At 41.9% G+C, this 24470-nt stretch overlaps 1 protein-coding gene across 1 annotated transcript in view; it reads right to left on the reverse strand.

The window, feature by feature from the left end:
* LOC136886095 (uncharacterized) overlaps window positions 1-15810 on the reverse strand; it is a 249658-nt gene extending 233848 nt beyond the window's left edge. Inside the window, exon 1 of the mRNA XM_067158830.2 lies at window positions 13402-15810. Coding sequence (XP_067014931.2) covers window positions 13413-15422 — 2010 coding nt within the window. The 5' untranslated portion in view covers window positions 15423-15810 and the 3' untranslated portion in view covers window positions 13402-13412. The remainder of the gene's footprint in view (window positions 1-13401) is intronic.
* Window positions 15811-24470: the final 8660 nt, after the last annotated feature.

Raw genomic sequence — 24470 nt, forward strand, 5'->3', positions numbered from 1 at the left:
TAGTTCCTTTACGTCGCACCGACACAGACAGGTCTTTTTTTTTGCTAGTTGTTTTACATCGCACCGACACAGATAGGTCTTACGGCGACGATGGGATAGGAAAGGGCTAGGAGTGAGAAGGAAGCGGCCGTGGCCTTAATTCAGGTACAGCCCCAGTTTGGCGTGAAAATGGAAAATCACGGAAAATCATCTTCAGGGCTGCCGACAGTGGGATTCAATCCCACTATCTCCCGAAATGCAAGCTGTAACTTACGTGATCCAACGGCGCAGCCACTTGATCGGTACAGAAGTAAACATTAGCTTTATAACAATTAATATTCTTTTTAATGCTATTTGTTCGGGGCGTCGACCCATGTGGATCTTTTGCCCTTATCTGCGTGTAACTGGAATGGCGGTAGTGTGGAATGTTGTGTGTAAGGAAAGGAAAATTAAGGACGTCACAAACACACAGTCCCCAGGCCAGGGATATTAATCATTACAATTTAAAAACCCTGACCCGGCCAAGAGTCGAACCCAGGGCCGCCGGGTGACAGGCGGACGCGTTGGCCCCTACAGCGCGGGGCCGGACTAATAATATTAAGATACATATATACAAAATACACATTTGTGTGTCTGCTAAACAACTGCGCAATGTTCTCTACTTAAGGATAAACTAAACTGCTCTTGTTGAGATATCTTCTAAACAAGTTTATACTGGAAGATCTTCGCTAACAAGAGATTTTACAAGGAGTTCGTCTCCTATCACATTCATAATAATAATAATAATAATAATAATAATAATAATAATAATAATAATAATAATAATAATAATAATAATAATAATAATAATAATAATAATGTATGCTTAGTCTTCAGCCCGAAGGCTGGTTGGATCCTCAACAGCTCCGCCATCAGCTGTCATAGATGGCCTAGGCATCACTGAAGAGGCATACTAGGGAAATGAGGAGTGAGGTAGTTTCCCGTTGCTTTCCTCACCGAGCCAGAAGTTGATATTACATATCAGGTCTGCCAAGCCCACTGAAATGCGTGCACCAACCGACCCTATGAGCGATATTTTCACACCATTCATAGCAGGGACTGGCTGTAGAAGGATTGGCATTACTAGCATCGCTCATACCTCAGTCACTTTCATATTGTCAAAGCCAAGGATAAAGCTGAGACAGATCGCTTAGAACTACACAACTCTGGAAATCAAGAAGTAATGATGAAATTTATATCGGAACATAGAAAACACAACAGAAACAATGCGGAAGAGGCGATTGACACTTTCTGGACATCAGAATGGATAACGGTTAACCAAACATACCTTCAAATATCTTTCGAACAAGAAGTCAACAACAACCTGCATTCATAAAGTCAAGAAAGATTTGGAAAGAAACAACATAAGGGAAGAAGAAGCAGCAGCACACACACACACACACACACAGAGAGAGAGAGAGAGAGATTTAAGAAGAAAAGAAAGAAAATCCACAGCCTTCTTTCCAGTCATCTGGGTGATTTCCAACAAAAAAAAGTAGCGTTACGAAAGTGTTGCAAAGTTTGGGCTGGGAAGACTTGGGAAAAAGGAGACCAGCTGCACCACTAAGTGGTATGTTCCCAGCTGTCAGTGGAGATGGCGTGGAATGACATCAGTAGACGAATATGTTTGAGTGATCTTTAAAAGTAGGAAAGATCACAATATGAAGATACAGCTGGAGTTCAAGAGGACAAATTGGGGAAAATATTCGTTTATAGGAAGGGGAGTTAAGGATTGGAATAACTTACCAAGGGAGATGTTCAATAAATTTCCAATTTCTTTGCGATCATTTAAGAAAAGGCTAGGAAAAAAACAGATAGGGAATCTGCCACCTGGGCGACTGCCCTAAATGCAGATCAGTAGTGATTGATCGGTCATTCGACCGGGTCAGGAATGGAATGAATGAAGCCCCATCTAGCGGCCAAGATAGGAATTGTGCCGGCTGCCGAAGCCTGTCGCACTTCTCTGGGGCAATGATTAATGGTTGACAGGTGAAATGAAATGATATCGGCGAGTGTTGCTGGAATGAAATATGATATGACAGAAAAAACCGCAGTACCCGGAGAAAAACCTGTCCCGCCTCCGCTTTGTCCAGCACAAATCTCACATGGAGTGGCCGGGATTTGAACCAGTGGTGAGAGGCCGGCGAGCTGCCACTTAAGCCATGGAGCCTCTAGATTTTTAGATAACAAAGTGTTAAAAATGGAAGGATTCCAAGGTGGGGAGGGAGATAAAACAGGCTCAAAAATGGTCCGTGGAGAGGCATAGTGAGCAGTTGAAAGAGTACTGGAGGAAGAATACTCATGTGGGTATTTCATCCTAGTCTGCAGAAGATCTATGCCTTCGCTGGCGAGATGTACTGTTTACAGTTCACTACGTCTTCTAGTAAGGACTACAACAACTTTGTTACTTTCATAGATCTGTCTCAGTCTCATCCTTGGCTTTGACAATATGAAGGTGACCGAGGTATGAGCGATTCTAGTAATACTGTTCCTTATGCAGCCAGTCTCTGTTATGAATGGTGTGAAAATATCACTCATAGGATCAGTTGGTGCATGCATTTCAGTGGGCTTGGTAGACTGATATGTAATAGCAACTTCTGGTCCAGTGAGGAAAGCAACGGGAAACTATCTCACTCCTCATTTCCCCAGTACGCCTCTTCAGTGATGCCTAGGACATCTCTGACATCTAATGGTGGAGCTGTTGAGGATCCAACCATACTTCGGGCTCAGGACTGAACATGCGGAAGATCTGGAGAAATGGCTGACTCTTCCTTCCCTCTCCTAGCCTTTCCCTATCCCATCATCGCCATAAGACCTATCTGTGTCGGTGTGACGTAAAAACTTCTAAAAAAAAACACAGTATGGAGCCTAGATTTTTGTTCAGGTCTAGCCGAAAAAAGCTGCATTTTCGGTTTTTCCCTCGGACTCAGCGAGGGATCCCACCTCTACCGCCTCAAGGGCAGTCCTGGAGCTTCAGACTCTGGGTCGGGGGATACAACTGGAGAGGTAGTCCAGTACCTCGCCCAGGCGACCGCACCTGCTATGCTGAACAGGGGCTTTGCCGGGGGGTGGGAAGATTGGAAGGGACAGACAAGGAAGAGGGAAGGAAGTGGCCATGGCCTTAAGTAGGTACCATTACGGCATTTGCGTGGAAGAGAAGTGGGAAACCACGCAAAAACACTTCCAGGATGATTGAGGTTGGAATCTAACCCCCCCTCTACTCAGTTGACCTCCCGAGGCTGAGTGGACCCCGTTCCAGCCCTCGTACTACTTTTCGAATTTCGTGGCAGAGCCGGGAATCGAACCCGGGCCTCCGGAGGTGTCAGCTAATCACATTAACCACTACACCGCAGAGGCAGACTATTTCTATGTATTACAGTAGTTCCCAAAAATAAACAACAAAAGTGTTTTAAATGAACTTTTTGGTGGTTTTCAAAACAATTTCGGGGGTTTGCGGGAGGAATTTTTGGTGGGAAGTTAAAAATTCGGATTCAGCGACCCAAAAAACATAATGTAAGCCAATTGCCAGAACTACCATGAATTATTCCAGGAATCCCCTACTGCCTGGAATGCAGTCCGAATGCGGAAAAGAGTGAATCAATTGTTTTAAATATGAGTAGAGGCATGATTTTTTCGCATTAATTTTTGAAGGATTTCGCGAGAAGGATACTAATTTTAGCGTTATTTCGCGAAATAGACATTGCCGTTTCGCTTTAATTTCGCTTTAATGAAATTCTAAAATTAATCATTGTTTCCTAACCAATAGAAAATAGAAAAATCTTTACAGAAAGAGGTCTTAGAAAACCTAGTCTTACTATCACTGATCGTTGATTGTGGAGGTTTAATTGATGGACTGTATATGCCTGGTACATACTTTCGAAGCCATTTCCTGACTGCAGGGTCGTCTACCTTCTCCAGCGGGATGTTGGCTTTGAGTAGCATCGCTCTTGTTACGTGAATAAATTCTACTTTTTCACTCTTAGCTTTCTTTTGCATATCTAATGAAAGTTCTATTGTTGCCTACCGTTTCACTGTTGGAGTGCTAAATTTACGTTCTAAATGTTCCTTATTTTTAAAACAATTTTTTGAGACAGTATCTCTTTTCTCCCACTCGATACGAACATTACAGAATCTATACATTAAAATATTGCTTTCCGAAACGTATAAACCTTTACTCGCAAACTGTTTAGCTCTGCTGTGCACCGTAACACTTGACGAGCGACCCTCTTCGCTACTGTCTGTGATCACTTTCTTAATTTTACCTGACCACGAAGCCGAATGACACCAGTCAATTGTGCTGCTTGTAGATGTCATTAGGGATTACAGGATTGCACAATGCCGTGAGGAGTCAGGCTGGGGTGGGATTACCAGCCACCACAAGAACAAGAAACCAAACATTTCGTTTGGCAAGAAGCCTGGAGCCAACCCCTTTTCTGTGATGATTTTCCAGAACATTAATGATAACATATTTCTTTCCTGTTGATGAATCTTTGTTCGTTCTTCCTTCTCTTTTCATACATAATCTTGGAACAAAATATGAAGTTCCTTGTTCACTACAGATTTCGCTGTAATATTGCGCTTATCGCGAAATGATTGAATTTCGCTTTAAAATCGCCTTATCGCTTTAATTCGCGATCATAATATCCATATTTTCTTAACCAGAAACATATGATTCGTAAAGATATCGCAAAATCGCTTCAAAATATTTTTTGTCGCGTTTATCGTTAATGCGAAAAAATCATGCCTCTAAATATGAGTTGAACAGTTCTAAGATCAAGCCTTAACTAGGGCATGCTACATGCAATGGAAAGCCTTCCAACCAAGGTCGCTGTTGATAACGTGAATTTCTCACGTTTCTAGCAAACATGGCCTCTCATGCAACTGCGTCATGTGCTCTATAATGAGCATGGCCTTCTGCAAATCGCAAGCCTAGATCCATGCTAACTATTCATATGCGTGTCTTGTTTCATGGCCTCCTCGAAATGAAATGCTCTGGGTCTTCAAACTGGAACTGGAAGATCAAAGACGTGCCCAAGTGGGGGAATCTAGTAACTATTTGAACAATGTCGTGTATACAAAATGGAACGTTGATGGATCCACTTTAAAGAAAATTAAAGTGAGAGAGATATTAACTGTCGTAAGTGCTTAATGTAAGAGGTTTAAGATATAGTATTCAAAACACCGGTGTTCTCAGTTTATGTTAAGGCTTCTCTGATAACTTGTACTGAGGTTCAATAAATAACTAAAGGGTTTCAAGCTCATATTTCAGAAAACATTCAATATGTCTAGAACAATTTAAGATATTCTCTTGAAATTTGGTCAATACTGTGTGTACAATTAATCGCACTGAAATTGGCGATGCCAGAAGATGACTTTCTTCCCGAATTCACTTTTTTGAAATAGGACGAACCTATAGCGCAAGTGGTATAGAATTCCAAGTATCATACCTTCGCCCACCGATTATGTACAGTTAACGAATATTCTCGCGTTTCGAGAATATAAAATATGTATGTCTCTGCCGGCTAATTTTTGCGCGATTTAAGGTATATTATAAATGTATTTATTTAATCGGTTTACCCTCCAGGATTGGTTTCTCCCTCAGACTCAGTGAGGGATCGCACCTCTATCGCCTCAAGGGCAGTATCCTGGAGCGTGAGGCATTTGGTCGGGGATACAACTGGGTAGAAGGACCAGTACCTCGCCCAGGTGGCCTCAACTGTTATGCTGAACAGAGGGGATGGGAAGATTGGAACGCATAGACAATAAAGAGGGAAGGAAACGGCTGTGGCCTTAAGTTAGGTACCATCCCGGCATCTGTCTAGAGGAGAATGTAGCAGGCAACATATTATACTATCTAAATATGCTAAAATGCTGATGAATAAGAGGTTGTCTACAATAATTTCTGTCAAAACTACGCCGGGGTCTTGAACTGCAATATTAGTGGGATACAGGAATTCTATTATTAACTTTTACTCGATGAATAAACGAAGGTGCAAAGTACAAAGGGGAAGGAGATTGCAGGCTAAGGGCTCTATTCAGGATCAGAATTCAGGACAGGTGTATGTGAGTAATTGGTAATGGCTGAGGAGGGAATCGAACCCCATCCACTCAGCTGTATTCCCATCCAGTCCTCGTACCACTGTTTTAATTTTTTATGGCAGAGCCGGGAATCGAACCTGCGCATCCAGGGACGGCAGTTAATCACACTGACCACTACATCACACGGGCGGACTTATTATTATTACTACTACTGTTGGAAAAGAAGTAGCAATCTAGAAAGGAGTGTTCCAAGGCTGTTGTTTGTCCCCTCTTCTTTTCAATGTTTATATACCGGTGGTGTATATTATATGTGTAGTGGTTAATGTGATTACCTGCCACTCCCGGAGCGCCGGGTTCAATTCCCGGCTCTGCCACGAAATTTGAAAAGTGGTAAGAGGGCTGGAACGGAGACCACTCAGCCTCGGAAGGTCAGCTGAGTAGGGGTGGGTTCGATTCCTACCTCGAAGTGGGTTTCCGTGGTTTCCCACTTCCTCTCCAGGCAAATGCCGGGATGGTACCTAACTTAAGGCCACGGCCGCTTCCTTCCCTCTTCCTTGTCTATCCATTCCGATCTTCCCATCCCCCACAAGGCCCCTGTTCGGCATAAGTGAGACCGGCTGGGAGAGGTAATGGTCCTCCTTCTCCAGCTGTATCTCCGACCAAATGTCTCATGCTCCAGGACACTGCCGTTAAGGTGGGATCCCTCGCTGAGTCCGAGGGAAAAACCAACCCGGGACGATAAACTGATTAAATAATAATAATAATAATAATAATAATAATAATAATAATAATAATAATAATAATAATAATAATAATATAGAGCAGGTGGTAAAGGAAAGCAGAGGAACTTCGAAAGAAAATAACAGTCCAAGGAGAGGAAATCATAATATTCTGACATTTGCCGATGATATTGTTATTTTATCTGTCTGCCAAAGTGATCTTCTCCCAACTCAACCTCCACTTGTCTTTCCATTCTTCTTCTTCTTATTCTTCTTCATCTGTTTACCCTCCAGGGTCGGTTTTTCCCTCGGACTCAGTGAAGGATCTCACCGTTACCGCCTGAAGACAGTGTCCTGGAGCTTCAGACTCTGGGTCGGGGGATACAACCAGGGAGGATAACCACTACCTTGTCCAGGCGACCTCATCTGCTATGCTGAACAGGGGGGGGGGGGGAAGATTGGAAGGAAGAGGGAAGGAAGACCTCCCGAGGCTGAGTGGACCCCGTTCCAGCCCTCGTACCACTTTTCAAATTTCGTGGCCGAGCCGGGAATCGAACCGGGCCTCCGGGGGTGGCAGCTAATCACACTGACCACTACACCACAGAGGCGGACTGTCTTTCCATTCTTCTGTAAATAATACGTGTTCGAAGTGTGCAAGCGTGAGATGCTAAACTAATAGTGCATTAGTTTCCACACTTGTTAGCACCTGCTTTCCTGGGAAACGTTGTAACGTTGTCTAAAATCGGAACTATAAACAGGAATGTGAGAACATTAAGGTATGTAGCCTGATTTTACAGACGTGCTCATGTAAAAACAAGGCTGCTGGTACAAACTGCTATTAAAGCAAGGCCTTCTGCCATTTACAAGACTTGGCTAGGCATGGCCTCCTGATCGTGGCTGCTGTCTGTGCCACAGGTAACGGTTCTCATCACCAAACTAGTGTTAGTTAGCTTCTCTTTCCTTTAGCAGGTGGGACCGTTAAGATGTAATTAACAGGTTCCCAAATAAACAGCGACATGAACACTCTTCCGCCATATATCAGCGCATGGAATGTTCTCTCTCTTACTATAAACTGTACCTCGAGTTCGGCACCCACAAATTCCAGCAAACGTTCAGCTCTTCTAAACCTATAGGGATGTTTTGATGACGCTGACGCTGATAATGATGATGATTGTTGTTTAAAGGGGCCTAACACCTGTCACGGCCCCTAATGGCAAGGGATACAACGATAGGAAAAAATAATTAAAACTTCAAAATGTTTTCTTCTCCTTCTTCTTCTTTATCTGTTTACCCCCCTCGGACTCAGCGAGGGATCCCACCTCTACCGCCTCAAGGGCAGTGTCCTGGAGCTTCAGACTCTGGGTCGGGGATACAACTGGGGAGGATGACCAGTACCTGGCCCAGGCGGCCTCACCTGCTATGCTGAACAGGGGGCTTTGCGGGGGGATGTGAATATTGGAAGGGACAGACACGGAGGAGCGAAGGAAGCGGCCGTGGCCTTAAGTTAATTACCATCCCGGCATTTGCCTGGAGGAGAAGTGGGAAACTACGGAAAACCACTTCCAGGATGGCTGAGGTGGGAAACGAACCCACCTCTACTCAATTGACATCCCGAGGCTGAGTGGACCACGTTCCAGCCCTCGTACCACTTTTCAAATTTCGTGGCAGAGCCGGGAATCGAACCAGGTCTTTAGGGTTGGCAGCTAATCATACTAACCACTACACCACAGAGGCGGACTCAAAATGTATCCACTGACTAAAATATAAAATGAAGGATGATGAAACAATGACCATGAATCCAAAACAATCAGTGGATCCAATTCACAATGCCATCTTATATGAGATGATGCTTGTTATAAAAAAGGGTTCCAAAATCCAGGTCACCGGCCCTTCATAATAGTACTAATCATTGGTAAAGGAACACCATGGTGTACTCATGGTCTTCCTCGCATGTTGGTACTCATCACAGGTAATGCAGACCCATGGTATGTCACATATAATGGCACCACTCGGAGGCAACACAAATCCATGGTGTTCCTCATATAGGGGTACCACTGGCTAGCAACGCAGACCCGTGGTGTTCCTCACATAGTGGAACTAATCAAAGGCCACATACACTCTTGGTGCCTACTAATCATAGGCAATGCAAACCCACGGCGTATCACACATTATGGTATCATTCACAGGCAACGCTGACCCATGGTATTCCTCACATAATGGTGTTACTCTCAGGTAACGCAGACCCATGGTATTCCACACATAATGGTGCTACTCTCAGGCAACGTAGATCCGTGGTGTTCTTCCCATGGTACTAATCACAGGTAATGGAGATCCATGGTATGTCACATATAATGGCACCACTCGGAGGCAGCACAAACCCATGGTGTTCCTCACATGGTGGAACTAATCAAAGACCACATATACTCTTGGTGTCCCTCACCTGGTGGTACTAATCATAGGCAATGCAAACCCACGGCGTATCACACATTATGGTATCATTCACAGGCAACACTGACCCATGGTATTCCTCACATAATGGTGTTACTCTCAGGCAACGTAGACCCATGGTGTTTCTCACGTTAATGGTACAAATCACAAGTATCCTCATGGTTCTAATTTAATCATTCCTTGGTCGCCCGTTTTAGTCAGCTTACGACAGGCAGGTGATGCCATGGGCGTATTCTTCGTCTGCGCCCCCACCCACAGAGGGTAGGGATGTTTTAACTCGAGTAACTTTTCTGATTTTAAATCAAATAATAATTTGCTTTATAAGAATATTATAGTAAGTTAAAAGAACAGTTCGCGAATTAGTATGCAACAGAACCAAAAATCAAACCAAATCCCATGGCGCAACAGTCCCGAAGGGCCTTGCTCTATCAAGCGACCACTGATCAGCCCGAATGTCGGTGTCGTATGATCAGCATGACGAATCCTCTAGGCCGTTGTTCTTGGCCTTCTAGACCGCGGACGCTATTTCACCGTGTGATAGCACTTCAATTGTAATAACGTAGGCTGACTGGACGTCCTCAGATCAAGGTAAAAATTCCTGACCTGGCCGAGAATCGAATACGGAGCCTGCGGGTAGGAGGCAAACATGCTATGTGTACACCAGGGTATGCAACACCACGTAAGATATAAATAACTTAACACAAAGATCATTAGACGGCTCAATATAGCTCAAGACGCGGAGTAATCGAACAAATTAATATTAATATTAATTAATGAAAAGAAAAGAAAAGAAAAGAAAAGCGTTTTCAATAACCGCACAAAATGTTGGAAAGCTTATCTTTAAAATAATATAAAAATGAATCGTTAGAATGGAATAAAACACATGCGTTTTTGTTTTGTCTTTACTGAAGGCTGTGACGGAGAATTATCCAGAAAGCGCATCATCAATCAGAAAAACGTTACATCAGTTTTGATAGTCACGCCAAGGCAGAAGTTTTCATGGTTACATTCATGGCCAACTGGAATATCAAGATGGCTAGAAACGCATTTCGGAGGAACGAAACAGTACGAAGTACCGTTTGCGAAATAGTACCAAACGAAATTTTCGGTCAAGGAAACTAACTTACAACGATTAAATAGAAGAAGATAATTATGTCAACGATCATTGCAACATTTTACTACGCATTTAAAAGAATAGTTGCCTCTGTGGATGAGTGGTAGAGTGTCGGCCTCCGGACCCCAAGATAGCGGGTTCAAACCCGGCAGAGATTGTCGGATTTTTGAAGGGCGGAAAAAAGTCCATTCGACACTCCATGTCGTGCGACGGCGGCATGTAAAAGATCTCTGGTGACACATTTGGTGTTTACCCTACAAAATTCATTAAATCTCAGCCATAGACGCCCAAGAGAGTTTCGGCTTACTCGGTCTGCCATCTAATGGGCCCGTAGTAAAACGGAACGTCGAAATTGACGAGCAGACAGCCAGATGGCGTCAAACTGAAATGTCTGCACACGGTAGCTGAGGCCATACGATTATTATTATTATTATTATTATTATTATTATTATTATTATTATTATGATTATTATTTAAAAGAATAACCTAAATTTCGACAGCGCCTTTCACTTCACATTAGCTTACAGCATCCTACATACATTTATTATTATTATTATTATTATTATTATTATTATTATTATTATTATTATTATTATTATTATTATACCGCTTTTCCTACATATGTGGTGTCGCGGGTGGGAACTGTGTCGCACATGACGATTTGACCCTGTTTTACGGCCGGATGCCCTTCCTGACGCCCACTCCATATAGAGGGATGTAATCACTATTGCGTGTTTCTGTGGTGGTTGGTAGTTTAGTGTGTTGTGTGAATATGAAGGGAAAAGTGTTGGGACAAACATAAACACCCAGTCCCCGGGCCAGAAGAATTAATCAGAGTCTATTAAAATCCCGATCCGGCCAGGAATCGAACCCGGGACCCTCTGAACCGAAAACGCCGACCATTCAGCCAATGAGTCGGAAATTATTATTATTATTATTATTATTATTATTATTATTATTATTATTATTATTATTATTATTATTGTTATTTCGTTTAACCCCCTTTGGGGTACGTTGAATCGATCATTTCTCTGTGTGCAGTTCTTTTCTTATGCCCAGTATTTCTTCATTCTTCCTGATCTTTGTTTCCTCTAATCTTCCGAGATAATAGGTTTGGCTTTCAATACAAATTTGTCATGGAACCTTATATTTTCGTCTTTCGTTATTACCTTAGCTGTTCGATCGAATAGTGAATATTCTGTAATTTTTAATTCTATTAGGTCTGTTTCATTTTCTTTAAACCAGTTGGGTTTTATTTTGCGGTTGTGGAGGAAGTTAAAGTTTTGTTTGGTTAAACCATTAGAGTTCATTCTGAGAAGATGACTGTACAAATTTATCCTTCTTTTTCGCATAGTATCTGAGAGTTTATCAGTTTTCTAGAAGAGCGTTTCTTTCTTGATGTGTGTTATCTTGTTGTCCTGAAATTTTGCTCCTATGATGTTTCTTAAAAACTTTATTATTATTATTATTATTATTATTATTATTATTATTATTATTATTATTATTATTATTATTATTATTATATTTATTATTATTATTATTCACTTCACCACACTGTCTGTCTTTTCTCTCTTTGTTATAACCTCAACTCCGTCTGTGGGTTAGTGCTAAAGTGCCGGCCTATAGGTCACAAGGTTACGAGTTCATAGCCGGTAGAGTCAGATTTGGCCGGATTTTTGAAGGGCGAACAAAACAAAAAGCATTTTCTGTCGTTGATATTACCGTCTAAGAGATCTCTAGCCAGACATTTGGTGTTTACTCGATATAATAATAATAATAATAGCATTGAGCAATAGATCGCGCCCAATACAGTCTCAATTTCTGCACCGTCTGTTAAGTAAAACTACATCGAAAATGAGCCTAAATTGTATGAAATCAAAATGTAAGCACATGACAACTGAGTGTATGCAATAATAATAATAATAATAATAATAATAATAATAATAATAATAATAATAATAATAATAATAATAATAATAATGTCAAAGTCAAAGTCTTCTCCATACAGGCCACGAACGCCCTTGGAGGGGTGGAAGGTAAAGGCTTCCACTATCCGTAACCTCGGCACTTGATGGGGTGGAGTGGTTAGCTCTACGCCCGGCCGCCTTTGCCCCCAGAAATTAACCTGGTACTCATGTTTGGTGTAGGCTGAGGGAACCTCAGGGCCATATGCACCTCCGGAAGTGGAAATCTCGTTTCTTAAATTTTACGACGTCCTGCCGAGCAAACCGAGCGCGCCTTTACCGCCTAGGCCAGGCAGCCCCTAATAATAATAATAATAATAATAATAATAATAATAATAATAATAATAATAATAATAATAATAATAATAATAATAATAATAACAAAATTAAGTCAAGAAAGATTTGGATATAAACAATATAAGAAATGAAGCAGCAACACAGAGAGAGATTTTTAGAAAGAAAGTGTTATAAATGGAATGATCCTAAGGTCGGGAAGAGAAGAAAAAAGGCTCAAAATGATCTGAAGACAGGAAAAGGAGACATAGTGAGCAGATGAAGGAGTATTTGAGGAGGAAGAAGGAACAAGAAAGGATGAAGCATTGACAGTGTCACGTGGTCCCTACAAGATCCTAACGGAGAAAGAAAGAAAATTCACTCGTAAGAGAGGAGAGATATATTTTGCATCTGATGATATATCTTATGGCTTTAAATGTATCATTTTGTTTTTTAAAAAATCCATCTCCAACACTTACACACCCATAATCACATTCAATATGTTTATTCTACATCTCCTTGTCAACCAGCATTAGGCCTACTGCCAGCGATAACTCCCGTTGATATAATGTAATTACAAACGCATATATTTCATAAAACACTAGTGAAGACATTTCCAATTTACTCTCTTACAACATAAATCATTATTTTGCCTATATATCCGTCAATGATGATGACCACATGAAACCTAGGCAATAGTCATGGCAATAACAAACATAAAAACTAGTCTTACAGCTGTTCATACTGACGATACCATTGTCATTTTAAAAGCACGATATATTGACCTCTAATATCACGCAGAGAAGACACAAGATGGGGTACTCACCTTGTTTGTGTTTATCTCCTGCCGCCCCCAGTAGCTGCCGCCCTCCTGCTCTCGTACACCGCCGCCGGCACTTCAGATCTCTCCAGCTCGTCTCCAGAAAGCTCCAGATCGTGCATCATCTGCATGATCTCCCTTTCTTTCTTCATATCTTCTTTGGGCGGTCCTCCGTTAGGTATAGGCGTCGCGAACTTGAGACTCGCCAACGACCCGTACGAGCGCGACCTGTGTTCTTGCCTGATCGAGTACGAAAATGCGCGTTCGTTCAAGTGACCTTTTTTCCTATAAATCCCCGTATTGAACGGTGATTCTTCCACTATCGCTGGAGGTGAAGGGCCATCATCTTCTTCGTCTTGTACCATCACCACTGGTGGCACTACAGGTGCTGGCATTCCTCCACCATTCACCATTACTGGCTGCTTCTTTTCGGTCTTCCCTTTCTTCTTGTGTTTACCCTCCATTGTCGTGCTGGCATACTGCTGCATTAGATACGCTTCGTGAGGAAAATGGCCAGGCTGAAAAGAAGCTATTGGACTCAGTGGTCTTGTAGACGGCATGTAGATGGGTTCTTCCACTGCTACAGGATGGTGATGATGTTTAGATGACTTTTTCCCTCCTGAAGGTGGAGGCATTGGCATCATGGGGGCAGCTATCATGTTAGGAGGTATCACTGGTACTAACGGTGGTGGACCTGCTACCATGACATTACCTTTAACTGGAGGAGGGCGGTGTGAAAATGTACCTGCTACCATTCTCTTTGGCGCATGATGATGTCGACCAGGCGGTAATGTTGATGATGGATGCGGGACCAAAAGTACAGGCGCGGGATGATGGTATCCGTTCATCTGATGTGCGGAAGTTGGTCTCAGCAAAGTGCCGTTGCTATAGTGATGAGGTCCTCCTCCTCTGATGAGGGTGCCACTCAAAGAGCTAGACGAACGCATGTTTCCATGGTGATGTTGCAAAGTAGCTCCCCGCATGAGGGAGCCATTCATCAAAGGATACAATTCTTCGCGACTTCCACCCATCATCTTTTTTCTTCTTGCTTTCTCTTTATTGGCCTTTTTATTGTTCTTATCATCTTTGCTCGTTGATGGGGTTGGTGGTGGAGGAGGTGAGGTAACCGGTGCTATCATCTGGCGGGGTCGGTTTGAACGTGCACTTCTCATCGTGTTTACACCGTAAAATTCCTCTCTTTCTGAAGGACTCCCTCCAGTACCTGCCCACACCTTATGGTTTTCGTCTCCATTATAAATTGATATATCGTCAGCTGTTGAGATATTTCCAGTCGTGGCGTTCGATGTTAGAGTACCATTATTATTCTGTTGATGACTGTTCAAGGTTAAAGTACTTCCACTGTTGCCACCCCGTGTCATTTGGCGCCAACCCTCTACCTTTTCTATACTGTTACTGGCCATTAGCGGAGCGCTACCATTATTCTGACTTCTTAACGTACCGTACACACTAGTGTTGCCCCCATCCATGTGTCTAGCATAAGATGAATCTGCGTAAGCATGAAAACAGCATCTTACAAGCGCATTAGCAGCCATTTCACGCTTACAAATAAAAGCATGACATTCCAAAACTTTAATACCAGTTGTTCGCCTCAAAATGGCGGCGAACAGAGGTGGATGGCTTGGATTTGGACTGCGGGCGAACGGAGAATCGAGAGGCAAGAATCTCGGTGTGGCAGGACTTGCAGAAGAAGATCCCGAGCCAGCCTTTTCGGGGACTAAAACATACCTGACTGCAGCACAGTAATGCAAAGTTTCTATGGGAAAAAATCGCGTAACTTTCTTGTGGTTCTCATCGACATTCTCAAGCAATAACCCGTTACTCCACACACTCAGCCATGAATCTATTCCTCGCGCACCCAAAGCCCCCTGTTCTGGATACAACTCACGTAATGGTTCTTGGATTCCTTGGAGACCGTCTTTTGTTACATGCGGCACTGCAGAACCCAAATAAAGAACACGACAGCGACAGATGGGGGTCGAATCAGGATCACCACGGGGAGAAGCCATGTTAACGATTATTATCTTGTCTCGTTCTGTGTTACTAAACCATTATATTCCACAGGTCCGCCCAGTTCACTAAATGAAAATGAAATATCCTAAAAGAGGAAGTACTGCATTTCAAATGAAATCACTGTTAATTTTCACTGCCGAGTTTCATCACTTAATCCACGTCAAACGAATCACATTAACACAAATTGTTTTCCCTAAAACACACACTCAAGATAGGTCACTGTTATATCCTCTGGAATTCACTCTTGTTTCAAATCGTACGTAAATTGTATTCAAATTTAATATTCTGAAAAAGAAATTAACACATATCACTTTTATAAGAACGATGAAACTCTGATCACTTTGTAGAGAATTTTGATTCTGTTTTCCGAAAAAAAGTATTAAAAAACTACACACACTCGACGACCTGTCCACGCCAGATTGCCTTCACTCTACTGACTGACCACTCGCTGCCAGCCGGAGCTGTGACGACCTCCAACTACTTCCCCTTCCACCCCACCTGCCTGCTCTACCTGTTAGGTGCGCAGTCTCGCGCACGCGCATTGCCCCGCTCCCTTCCCAATGAGGTACAGCTGCAACATGACGAATTACAACAATGGATCACATATAACACACTTCATTCATGATGTTTTATTTCCGTGATGTTCCTCGTTTATTAGCAATGAAACATTTCATAGCCTCGATAAAGATGTGATTAATTCATTCAATGAGATAACTGTTAGGACTCGATTACAATATTGCTGAACGCTTGCGCGATTTGAATACCAAATTAGGCACGCTTACGTGAATGCAGAGGCGTTGATCAACCCCCACAAACAGGGAGAAGAAACATTAAAAAATAGATAACAGAAGGAAAGAAACAAAAATGTGCAGGTGAGGGGTGAATTATTCATCAGAGTTCTTAACCCTAGCAATACCATGGTATTTATGTCTTGTATTGCCAACAGGGACCTGAGGAGCCCACACTGTGAAGTGAGTCATATCGTAGGGCCCGGATTCATATGCACAAAAAACTCCAAAAGTATGCATGCACATGTATGTGTTGGGTTTTCAGCCTGAAGGTTGGTTGGATCCTCAACAGGTCCACCAATAGCTGTCATAGATGGCCTACGTGTCACTGAAGAGGCGTACTAGGGAAATGAGGAGTGAGGTAGTTCCCCGTTGCTTTCCTCACTGAGCCAGACGTTGCTATTGCATATTAGTCTGCCAAGCCCACTGAAATGCCTGCACCAACCGACCCTATGAGGGACATTTTCACACCATTCATACCAGGGACTGGCTGCATAAGGAATGGCATTACTAGCGTCACTCATACCTCAGCCACTTTCATATTGTCAAAGCCAAGGATAAGACAGAGACAGGTCAATGAAAGTAACAAATTTATTCTAGCCCATATCAGAAGACATAGTGCACTGTAAACACTACATCTTGCCAGCAAGGGCTGTATGCATTAAAATGTTGAAAATATACACTAAAAATACACTTACCAAACGCATTATTTAATTTTAACTCGCGTTAAATTGATAAACAGGTCTCATTCCTTGTAAAATTATGCATGGCAGTAGGTTATTAACAGTTTTTCAATGTTTTCAGGGGTCAATGACTTTTTCTTGTCGGAGAAAATTAATATATACGCTGAAAATGATCGTTCCACGTCGACAGACGTAACTAGACAATACTTGTACACTGGCACTGATTGCTTGGAAAATTCTTCTGGCAAAGACTGCCTGATTCTACTTATGTAGTTGCTTATGGATTGAAATGTCAGAAAGAAGGAATTAGCTGTTGTCTGCGACACTGAAATGACTGTCCTTGATCAGGGAAGGTTTCTCGTGTTGCCAAGGGATATAAAACATATATAGAGTTCATTATATTTTTAATTTCGTTCAGAAATCTTAGATAATCGATCACATATAACAGAAAAATATATCTACATATGCACTAACGTGCAAAATATGCATTCGCATATGCATTTTTTTAAAATCCGGGCGCTAGTCATGTGGATATTTCATTTAATTAATTGAAATGAAATGGCGTATGGCTTTTAGTGACGGGAGTGATGAGGGTGAAATGATGACGAAGACGACATATACACCCTGCCCCCGTTCCGGCGAAATTAACCAATGATAGTTAAAATTCCCGACCCTGGCGCGAATCGAACCCGGGACACCTGTAACCAAAGGCTAGCACGCTAACCATTCCGCAATGGAGCTGGATATTTAATTAGTTAATTAATTAATTAGATCTGATTTATCCAAAACTTCATAGAGGGTAATTCATTCCAGAGTTTGCTAAAGATCGCTTTAAATGTACCTGATTTTATATGTACATTAGAACGATCCTTTTTCCACCTTGAGAACATTTACCTGCGCAGTACCATGCCTCAAGAACAATTGTTCGACAGTGCAATTGCGTATGTCCATAATCAACATACATACATTATCATTTTAGACTGTTATGCCTTTCAGCGTTCCATTTTTGGGTCATTTTTAGTTATTTTCAAGATTTGGATCCTAAACATCCACAAACTAATAGAGTAGGACAGAATAGAGTACTCCCATCTCCTAGTTCCCGATGGCCTGAAACTAGCGGGAGAGCATTGTTTTACTGCAATTCATTAAATTCGATACATTCACTTCTTATAATTAATTGCTTCTTCTTTTTCTTAATCTGTTTACCCTCCAGGGTCGGTTTTTTCCTCGGACTCAGCGAGGGATCCCACCTCTACCGCCTCAAGGGCAGTGTCCTGTAGCTTCAGACACTGGGTCTGGGGTTACAACTGGGGAGGATGACCAGTATCTCGTCCAGGCGCCCTCACCTGCTATGCTGAACAGGGGCCTTGCGGAGATTGGAAGATTGGAAGGGATAGACAAAGAAGAGGGAAGGAAGAGGCCGTGGCCTTCAGTTAGGTACCATCCCGGCATTTGCCTGGAGAAGAAGTGGGGAAACCACGGAAAACCACTTCCAGGAAGGCTGACGGGGGGAACCGAACCCACCTCCACTCATTTGACCTCCCGAGGCTGTGGGGACTCCGTTCCAGCCCTGGTACCACTTTTCAAATTTCGTGGCAGAGCCGGGAATCGAACCCGGGCTTCAGGGGGCGGCAGCTATTCACACTAACCACTACACCACAGAGGTGGACTTTTGGTTATTACTACTCTACATACATACATTATCATTATAGACTGTTATGCCTTTCAGCGTTCAGTCTGCAAGCCTCTGTGAATTTACTAAACGTCGCCACAATCCTCGATTTTCAACTAGTGTTGTGGCCTCATTTAGTTCTATACCTCTTATCTTTAAGTCGTTAGAAACCGAGTCTAACCATCGTCGTCTTGGTCTCCCTCTATTTCTCTTACCCTCCATAGCAGAGTCCATTATTCTCCTAGGTAACCTATCCTCCTCCATTCGCCTCAGATGGAACCCCACCACCGAAGCCGGTTTATGCGTACAGCTTCATCCATCGAGTTCATTCCTAAATTAGCCTTTATCTCCTCATTCCGAGTACCCTCCTGCCATTGTTCTCAACTGGTTGTACCTCGAAAATATGGTGAACATTTTTCTTCAAACTATCAACTGTTCGTACAATACTCTTTATGAGTGAGAATTAGAAATTCTGCAAAGATTCTAAATTTTGTACTAAAGACTTGCAGTTTCTCTTTTTATTAAAATACTAATAATCAACGCCAAATTTGGGGCAACTTGTTTACTTTTAAATTCAGTTTGATGTCATTTTAGCAGAAAACTAGACTATTATGTGTTTTATCTTAAAATTTTAGAGATACAATCTGTATTTTTTCCGCTTCCATCATTTTAATTCACAAATATTTAAAATGTAAAACCTCTTACTTTTTCATGATAAAAACAAACCTTTATTTTATGTGCACTTTTGTTTGTACTCATTCATTATTGTCGAAAAAGTGGTCACTTAAAATAAGTTTTTGTTTTCCATCAACTGGCCATTCGAAAAGGGGGCTGTCTGGCCGAGGCGGTAAAGGCGAGCTCGGTTCGCCCAGAAGGACGTGGGTTCGAATCCCCGTCAGGAAGTCTTAAAATTTAAGAAATGAGATTTCCACTTCCGGAGGTGCATATGGCCCTGAGGTTCACTCAGCCTACACCAAAAATGAGTACCAGGTTAATTTCTGGGGACAAAGGTGGCCGGGCGTAGAGCTAATCACTCTACCCCGTCAAGTGCCGAGGTTAACAATGGAAGCCTTTACCTTCCACCCCTCCAAGGGCCTTTATGGCCTGTACGGAGAAGACTTTGCTTTGCTTTGCCATTCAAAAACGCCTAAAATTCTATTTTCATGAGGGTTAAATTTCGACATTTTCCGGGGCTTTCCACTTGTAAGACTGTGAGGTTTTACAATAGTCCGACTCTGTGGTGTAATAGTTAACGTAATTAGCTGACACCCTCCCCCCGGAAGGCCCTGGTTCGATTCCCACCTCAGCCAACCTCTAAGTGGTTTCCCACTTTTCCTGCAGGCAAATGCCGGGATGCTATCTAACTTAAGGCCACGGCCGCTTCATTGCTTATCACCTCCAATTTTCACATCCCCCACAAGGTCCCTGCTCAACACAGCAGGTGAGGCAGCCTGGGCGAGGTTCTAGTCCTCCTCCCCAGTTGTATCCCGACCCAAAGTCTGGCAAACTGACCCTGGACGGTAAGTGGATTAATAAAGAAAGAAAATAAGAGTTTTAAACACTGCTTTACGTCGCACCGACACAGATAGGTTTTATAGCGACGAAGGGATAGGAAAGGGCTAGGAATGGGAAGGAAACGAAGGAAATTTGACGTTCAACCCCAGCATTTACCTGGTGTGAAAATAAAAAAACTACGGATATTTCTTCAGGGCTAACAACAGTGGAGTTCGAACCCTTTATTATTATTATTATTATTATTATTATTATTATTATTATTATTATTATTATTATTATTATTATTATTATTATTATTATTATTATTATTATATTCGTTAACAGCCATTTGAGATCACATTAAACAACAATCACACATTACTGGAAACCTTCTTTGCAGCCCCAAATCTTTGAATTCTTTCTCTGGTAGTCTGTCTTATTTTCCTCTGTCCATCCTCTATTCACTTTCTGTTCGTCATGGAAGCCTCTGAAGCTGTCGATCACTGATCTATACTCTGTTCGGTTTAGGATGTCTTCCCGATTTAATCCAGACTGCTCAAAATCCTTTCTTACCTCCCTCAACCATTTGTCAGAAACTTCAGGTCTACTGTGAAGTATTTTAAAAATCTGTTTTGTCAGCCTCTTCTTATCCATTCTAAATAAATGTCCATACAATTTGAGTCTTCTTTTCCTCATCGACTCAATTCATCTTTCTCATTCCTGGTATATTTCTCCCCTTCCTCGTAACCTACACCGGCCATCCACGATTTTTGGACCCATTATCTTGTGGAGGATCTTCCTCTCAAATTTCTCTGCTTCTCTTAGTTCTGACATTCCCGTCTTTCGGAGGCATTCACTAGCATACAGACACACTGTTTTAATCAATGTATTGCAGTGTCTTTGTTTAGCTCGCTCTGAGATTGATTTTCTCTTGTATAAAGCAAATGCCCCGTGATCAGCATCGGCTGGCTTCTCTCTCGCTAGTTTACAGGTGTACGATTTCTCCGAGGTACTTGAAGATGCCAAACCTTTCTCTCTTACCATGCTATGCTCCTTATGGGAATCACTGTAAGTAGGTACATAGGTGTTAATATAAGGAAAGATCTTCATTGGGGTAATCACATAAATGGGATTGCAAATAGAGGGTACTGATCTCTGCACATCATTATGAGAGTGTGGAAACCTGTACACTAACATCAAAAGATTGTAGTAGGATTCAAGCCTGTGAAATAAAATTTCTTAGAACTGCTCTGAAAAAGACACGACTCGATCATGTGACAAAGGTTACCATGTGCTTATTTGGAAAAGAGAATAACAGGTAGAAGACCAGCTGGAAGACAAAGAAGAAGTTGGATGGACCAACTGAGGGAAGATGTGGAGAGAAGAGGATGGAATTAGGAATCTGTCATGGCAACAAAATCTTCTTGAATAGGCAACTTTGGAAGAGGCTCGTTTTCAAACACCTTACCAGGCTCGCTGGAACGGCAAACCGATAATAATGATGATGATGAGTAAGGATGTAAAGGAGAGGGCATAGAAGTATCTGGTAATACCCCAACTAGAGCATGATTTCAGTGTATGGGACCCTCACCAGGATTACTTGATTCAAGAATTGAAAAAAAAAAATCCAAAGAAAAGCAGCTGATTTTGTTCTGCCTGATTTCCGACAAAAGAGTAGAGTTACAAAAATGTTGTAAAGTTTGGGCTGGGAAGACTTGGGGGAAAGGAAACGAGCTGCTCGTCTAAGTGGAATGTTCCGAGCTGCCAGTGGAGAGATGGCGTGGGAGGACATCAGTAGACGAATACGTTTGAGTAGCGTCTTTAAAAGTAGGGACGATCACAATATGAAGAAAAAGTTGGACTTCAAGAGGACAAATTGGGGCAAATATTCGCTTATAGAAAGGTGAGTTAAGGATTGGAATAACTTACCAAGGGAGATATTCAATAAATTTCCAATTTCTTTGCAATCATTTGAGAGAAAGGCTAGGAAAACAGCAGATAGGGAATCTGCCGCCTGGGTGACTGCCCTAAATGCAGATCAGTAGTGATTGATTGATTGATTGATTGATTGATTGATTGATTGATTGATTGATTGATTGATTGATTGATTGATTGATTGATTGATTGATTGATTGATTGATTGATGAGGGACTGTTTTGATGTTGCTTTTCCAAAAAAATTGTAGTCTTGGTTTATCTACTTCCTGCTTTATTACTACAGGTATTATTATTATTATTATTATTATTATTATTATTATTATTATTATTATTATTATTATTATTATTATTATTATTATTATTATTGAGTAGAGTGGCCTCGCGTGTTAACTCGCTATGACTATGGAGCCAAGCTCTGTATACGTGAGGTGAGTTGGCTCGAACCCGACCGTGGTCTGTCCTGAGAATGGTTTTCTGCGGTTCCCGGTTTTCACATGCAGGCAAATGTGGGGACAGCCGATTCCTTGTACTCCCTTACCCAATTTCATTCACCATTATTCATTTAATCTTTATTAGCTCCTTAACTGTGGGTTGGCATCAGGAAGGGCACCCGGCCGTAAAAACAAGCCATATAATTTCATCTCAGGAAACGAGATATTATCATTTCGAGACGTGGACTTTTAAGGCCTTTTTCTATAAAACACTTCAAGCGGCCTTACCTGCTATGCTGAACAGGGGCCTTGTGCGGGATGGGTAGATTGGGAGGGGTAGACAAGGCAGAGAAAGAAAGCGGCCGTGGCCTTAAGTTAGGTACCATCCCGGCATTTGCCTGGAGGAGAAATGGCAAACCATAGAAAACCACTTCAGGGATGGCTGAAGTGGGAATCGAACTCACCTCTACTCAGCTGACCTACTGAGGCTGAGTGGACCCCATTCCAGCCCTTGTACCACTTTTCAAATTTCGTGGTAGAGCCGGGAATCGAACCCGGGCCTGCGAGGATAGCAGCTAATCACACTAACCACTACACCACAGAGGCGGATAAAGGAAAAAGCATACTTCTAAACGCTATGCTTATTCTCCTGTGTGTAGAGGAGAGTTGCCCTCCTGGCAATCTTACTTTTCGGAAATACGCGGAATTGATAGGACTAACAGTCCACTGTTTTGTTCCTTATCGGGTAAAAAATCCTCTAGAACACTTAATAGGAGAACTTTTTGAATTGGAAAGAAAATGCATATGAATTTATTTAGGGAAATTAATTAATTTAATTATTATTTATTATTGCCTTTTTTCAGTGGCGAAGTTAGGGCTCGAGGCCCTCTCCTCCACTTAACCACATACTAATCAAAATCGTAAATAAAATTATGAGATATTTAAAATAGTTAAAACCAAACAGAAAATTAATAGAATTGAGAACAAATTTAAATATATTACTAAGTTAATAATAAAACTAATTAATAGTAAGAACTCTTAATAATGACTAATCCTCAGGCCGCACACATTCATACTTCAGCCATTCAGTTAGCTGTCCTCAGCAGGTAGTCTCGGCAGGTGACCTTAAACCTTTGTAAAGAGCTAGTTTCTCTGACCTGAGCTGGCAGGGAATTCCATAATCTGGCGCCGGTCGCTACAAACGATCTATTAATTTTATTTGTTTAAGAGGGTGAAGCGCTCCAAAAATCTTTTTACAGATAATTTTCGTGTGATCAGACCAATCAAGTATTTCATTCATAATTACGCCGAGATTTTTAATGGTACTAACCGCCTAGGCAGCATATTTATTTTTAAGGGTGTCAGTGTTAATTTTCCTTGGATATGTTTAACACGTTTTTTTTCGCTGCAAAGCTATTTTGAGAGATAGCGTGATAGTAAGTAACCAGGTCCATAGTAAGTGAAGTTTAATGAAGATGCAACAAGATATTCAGACGTGCTGGTTCCGCAATGAGGCGAACATATATTCAGATTTATTATACTAAATAAGGCTATCGAAATGAAAATCCACAGCCCATTTCCAGTCAGGAATTGAATTAATGAAGCCCCATCTAGCGGCGAGGATAGGAATTGTGCCGGCTGCCGAAGTCTGTCGCACTCCTCTGGGGCAATGATTAATGATTTAATGAATGTCAGAAGAGATGAAATGATATTGGAGAGTGTTGCTGAAATGAAATATGACAGGGAAAACCGGAGTACCCGGAGAAAAACCTGTCCCGCCTCCGCTTTGTCCAGCACAAATCTCACATGGATGGACCGGGATTTGGACCATGGAACCCAGCTGTGAGAGGCTGGCGCGCTGCCACCTGAGCCACGGAAGCTCAAGGCTATGGAAATCTATATATATATATATATATATATAAAATAAGAGATTTGTCTGTACATTGCACAGAATTTGAAAATAATGTTATTTCTGTATCGGTCATGTCCATAGTAACAAGAAAATGCACTTTTTACTTTTCCGTAATTTCTGTCTGTCT

This window comes from Anabrus simplex, chromosome X (genome assembly GCF_040414725.1).
Source record: "Anabrus simplex isolate iqAnaSimp1 chromosome X, ASM4041472v1, whole genome shotgun sequence".
Taxonomy (NCBI): domain Eukaryota; kingdom Metazoa; phylum Arthropoda; class Insecta; order Orthoptera; family Tettigoniidae; genus Anabrus; species Anabrus simplex.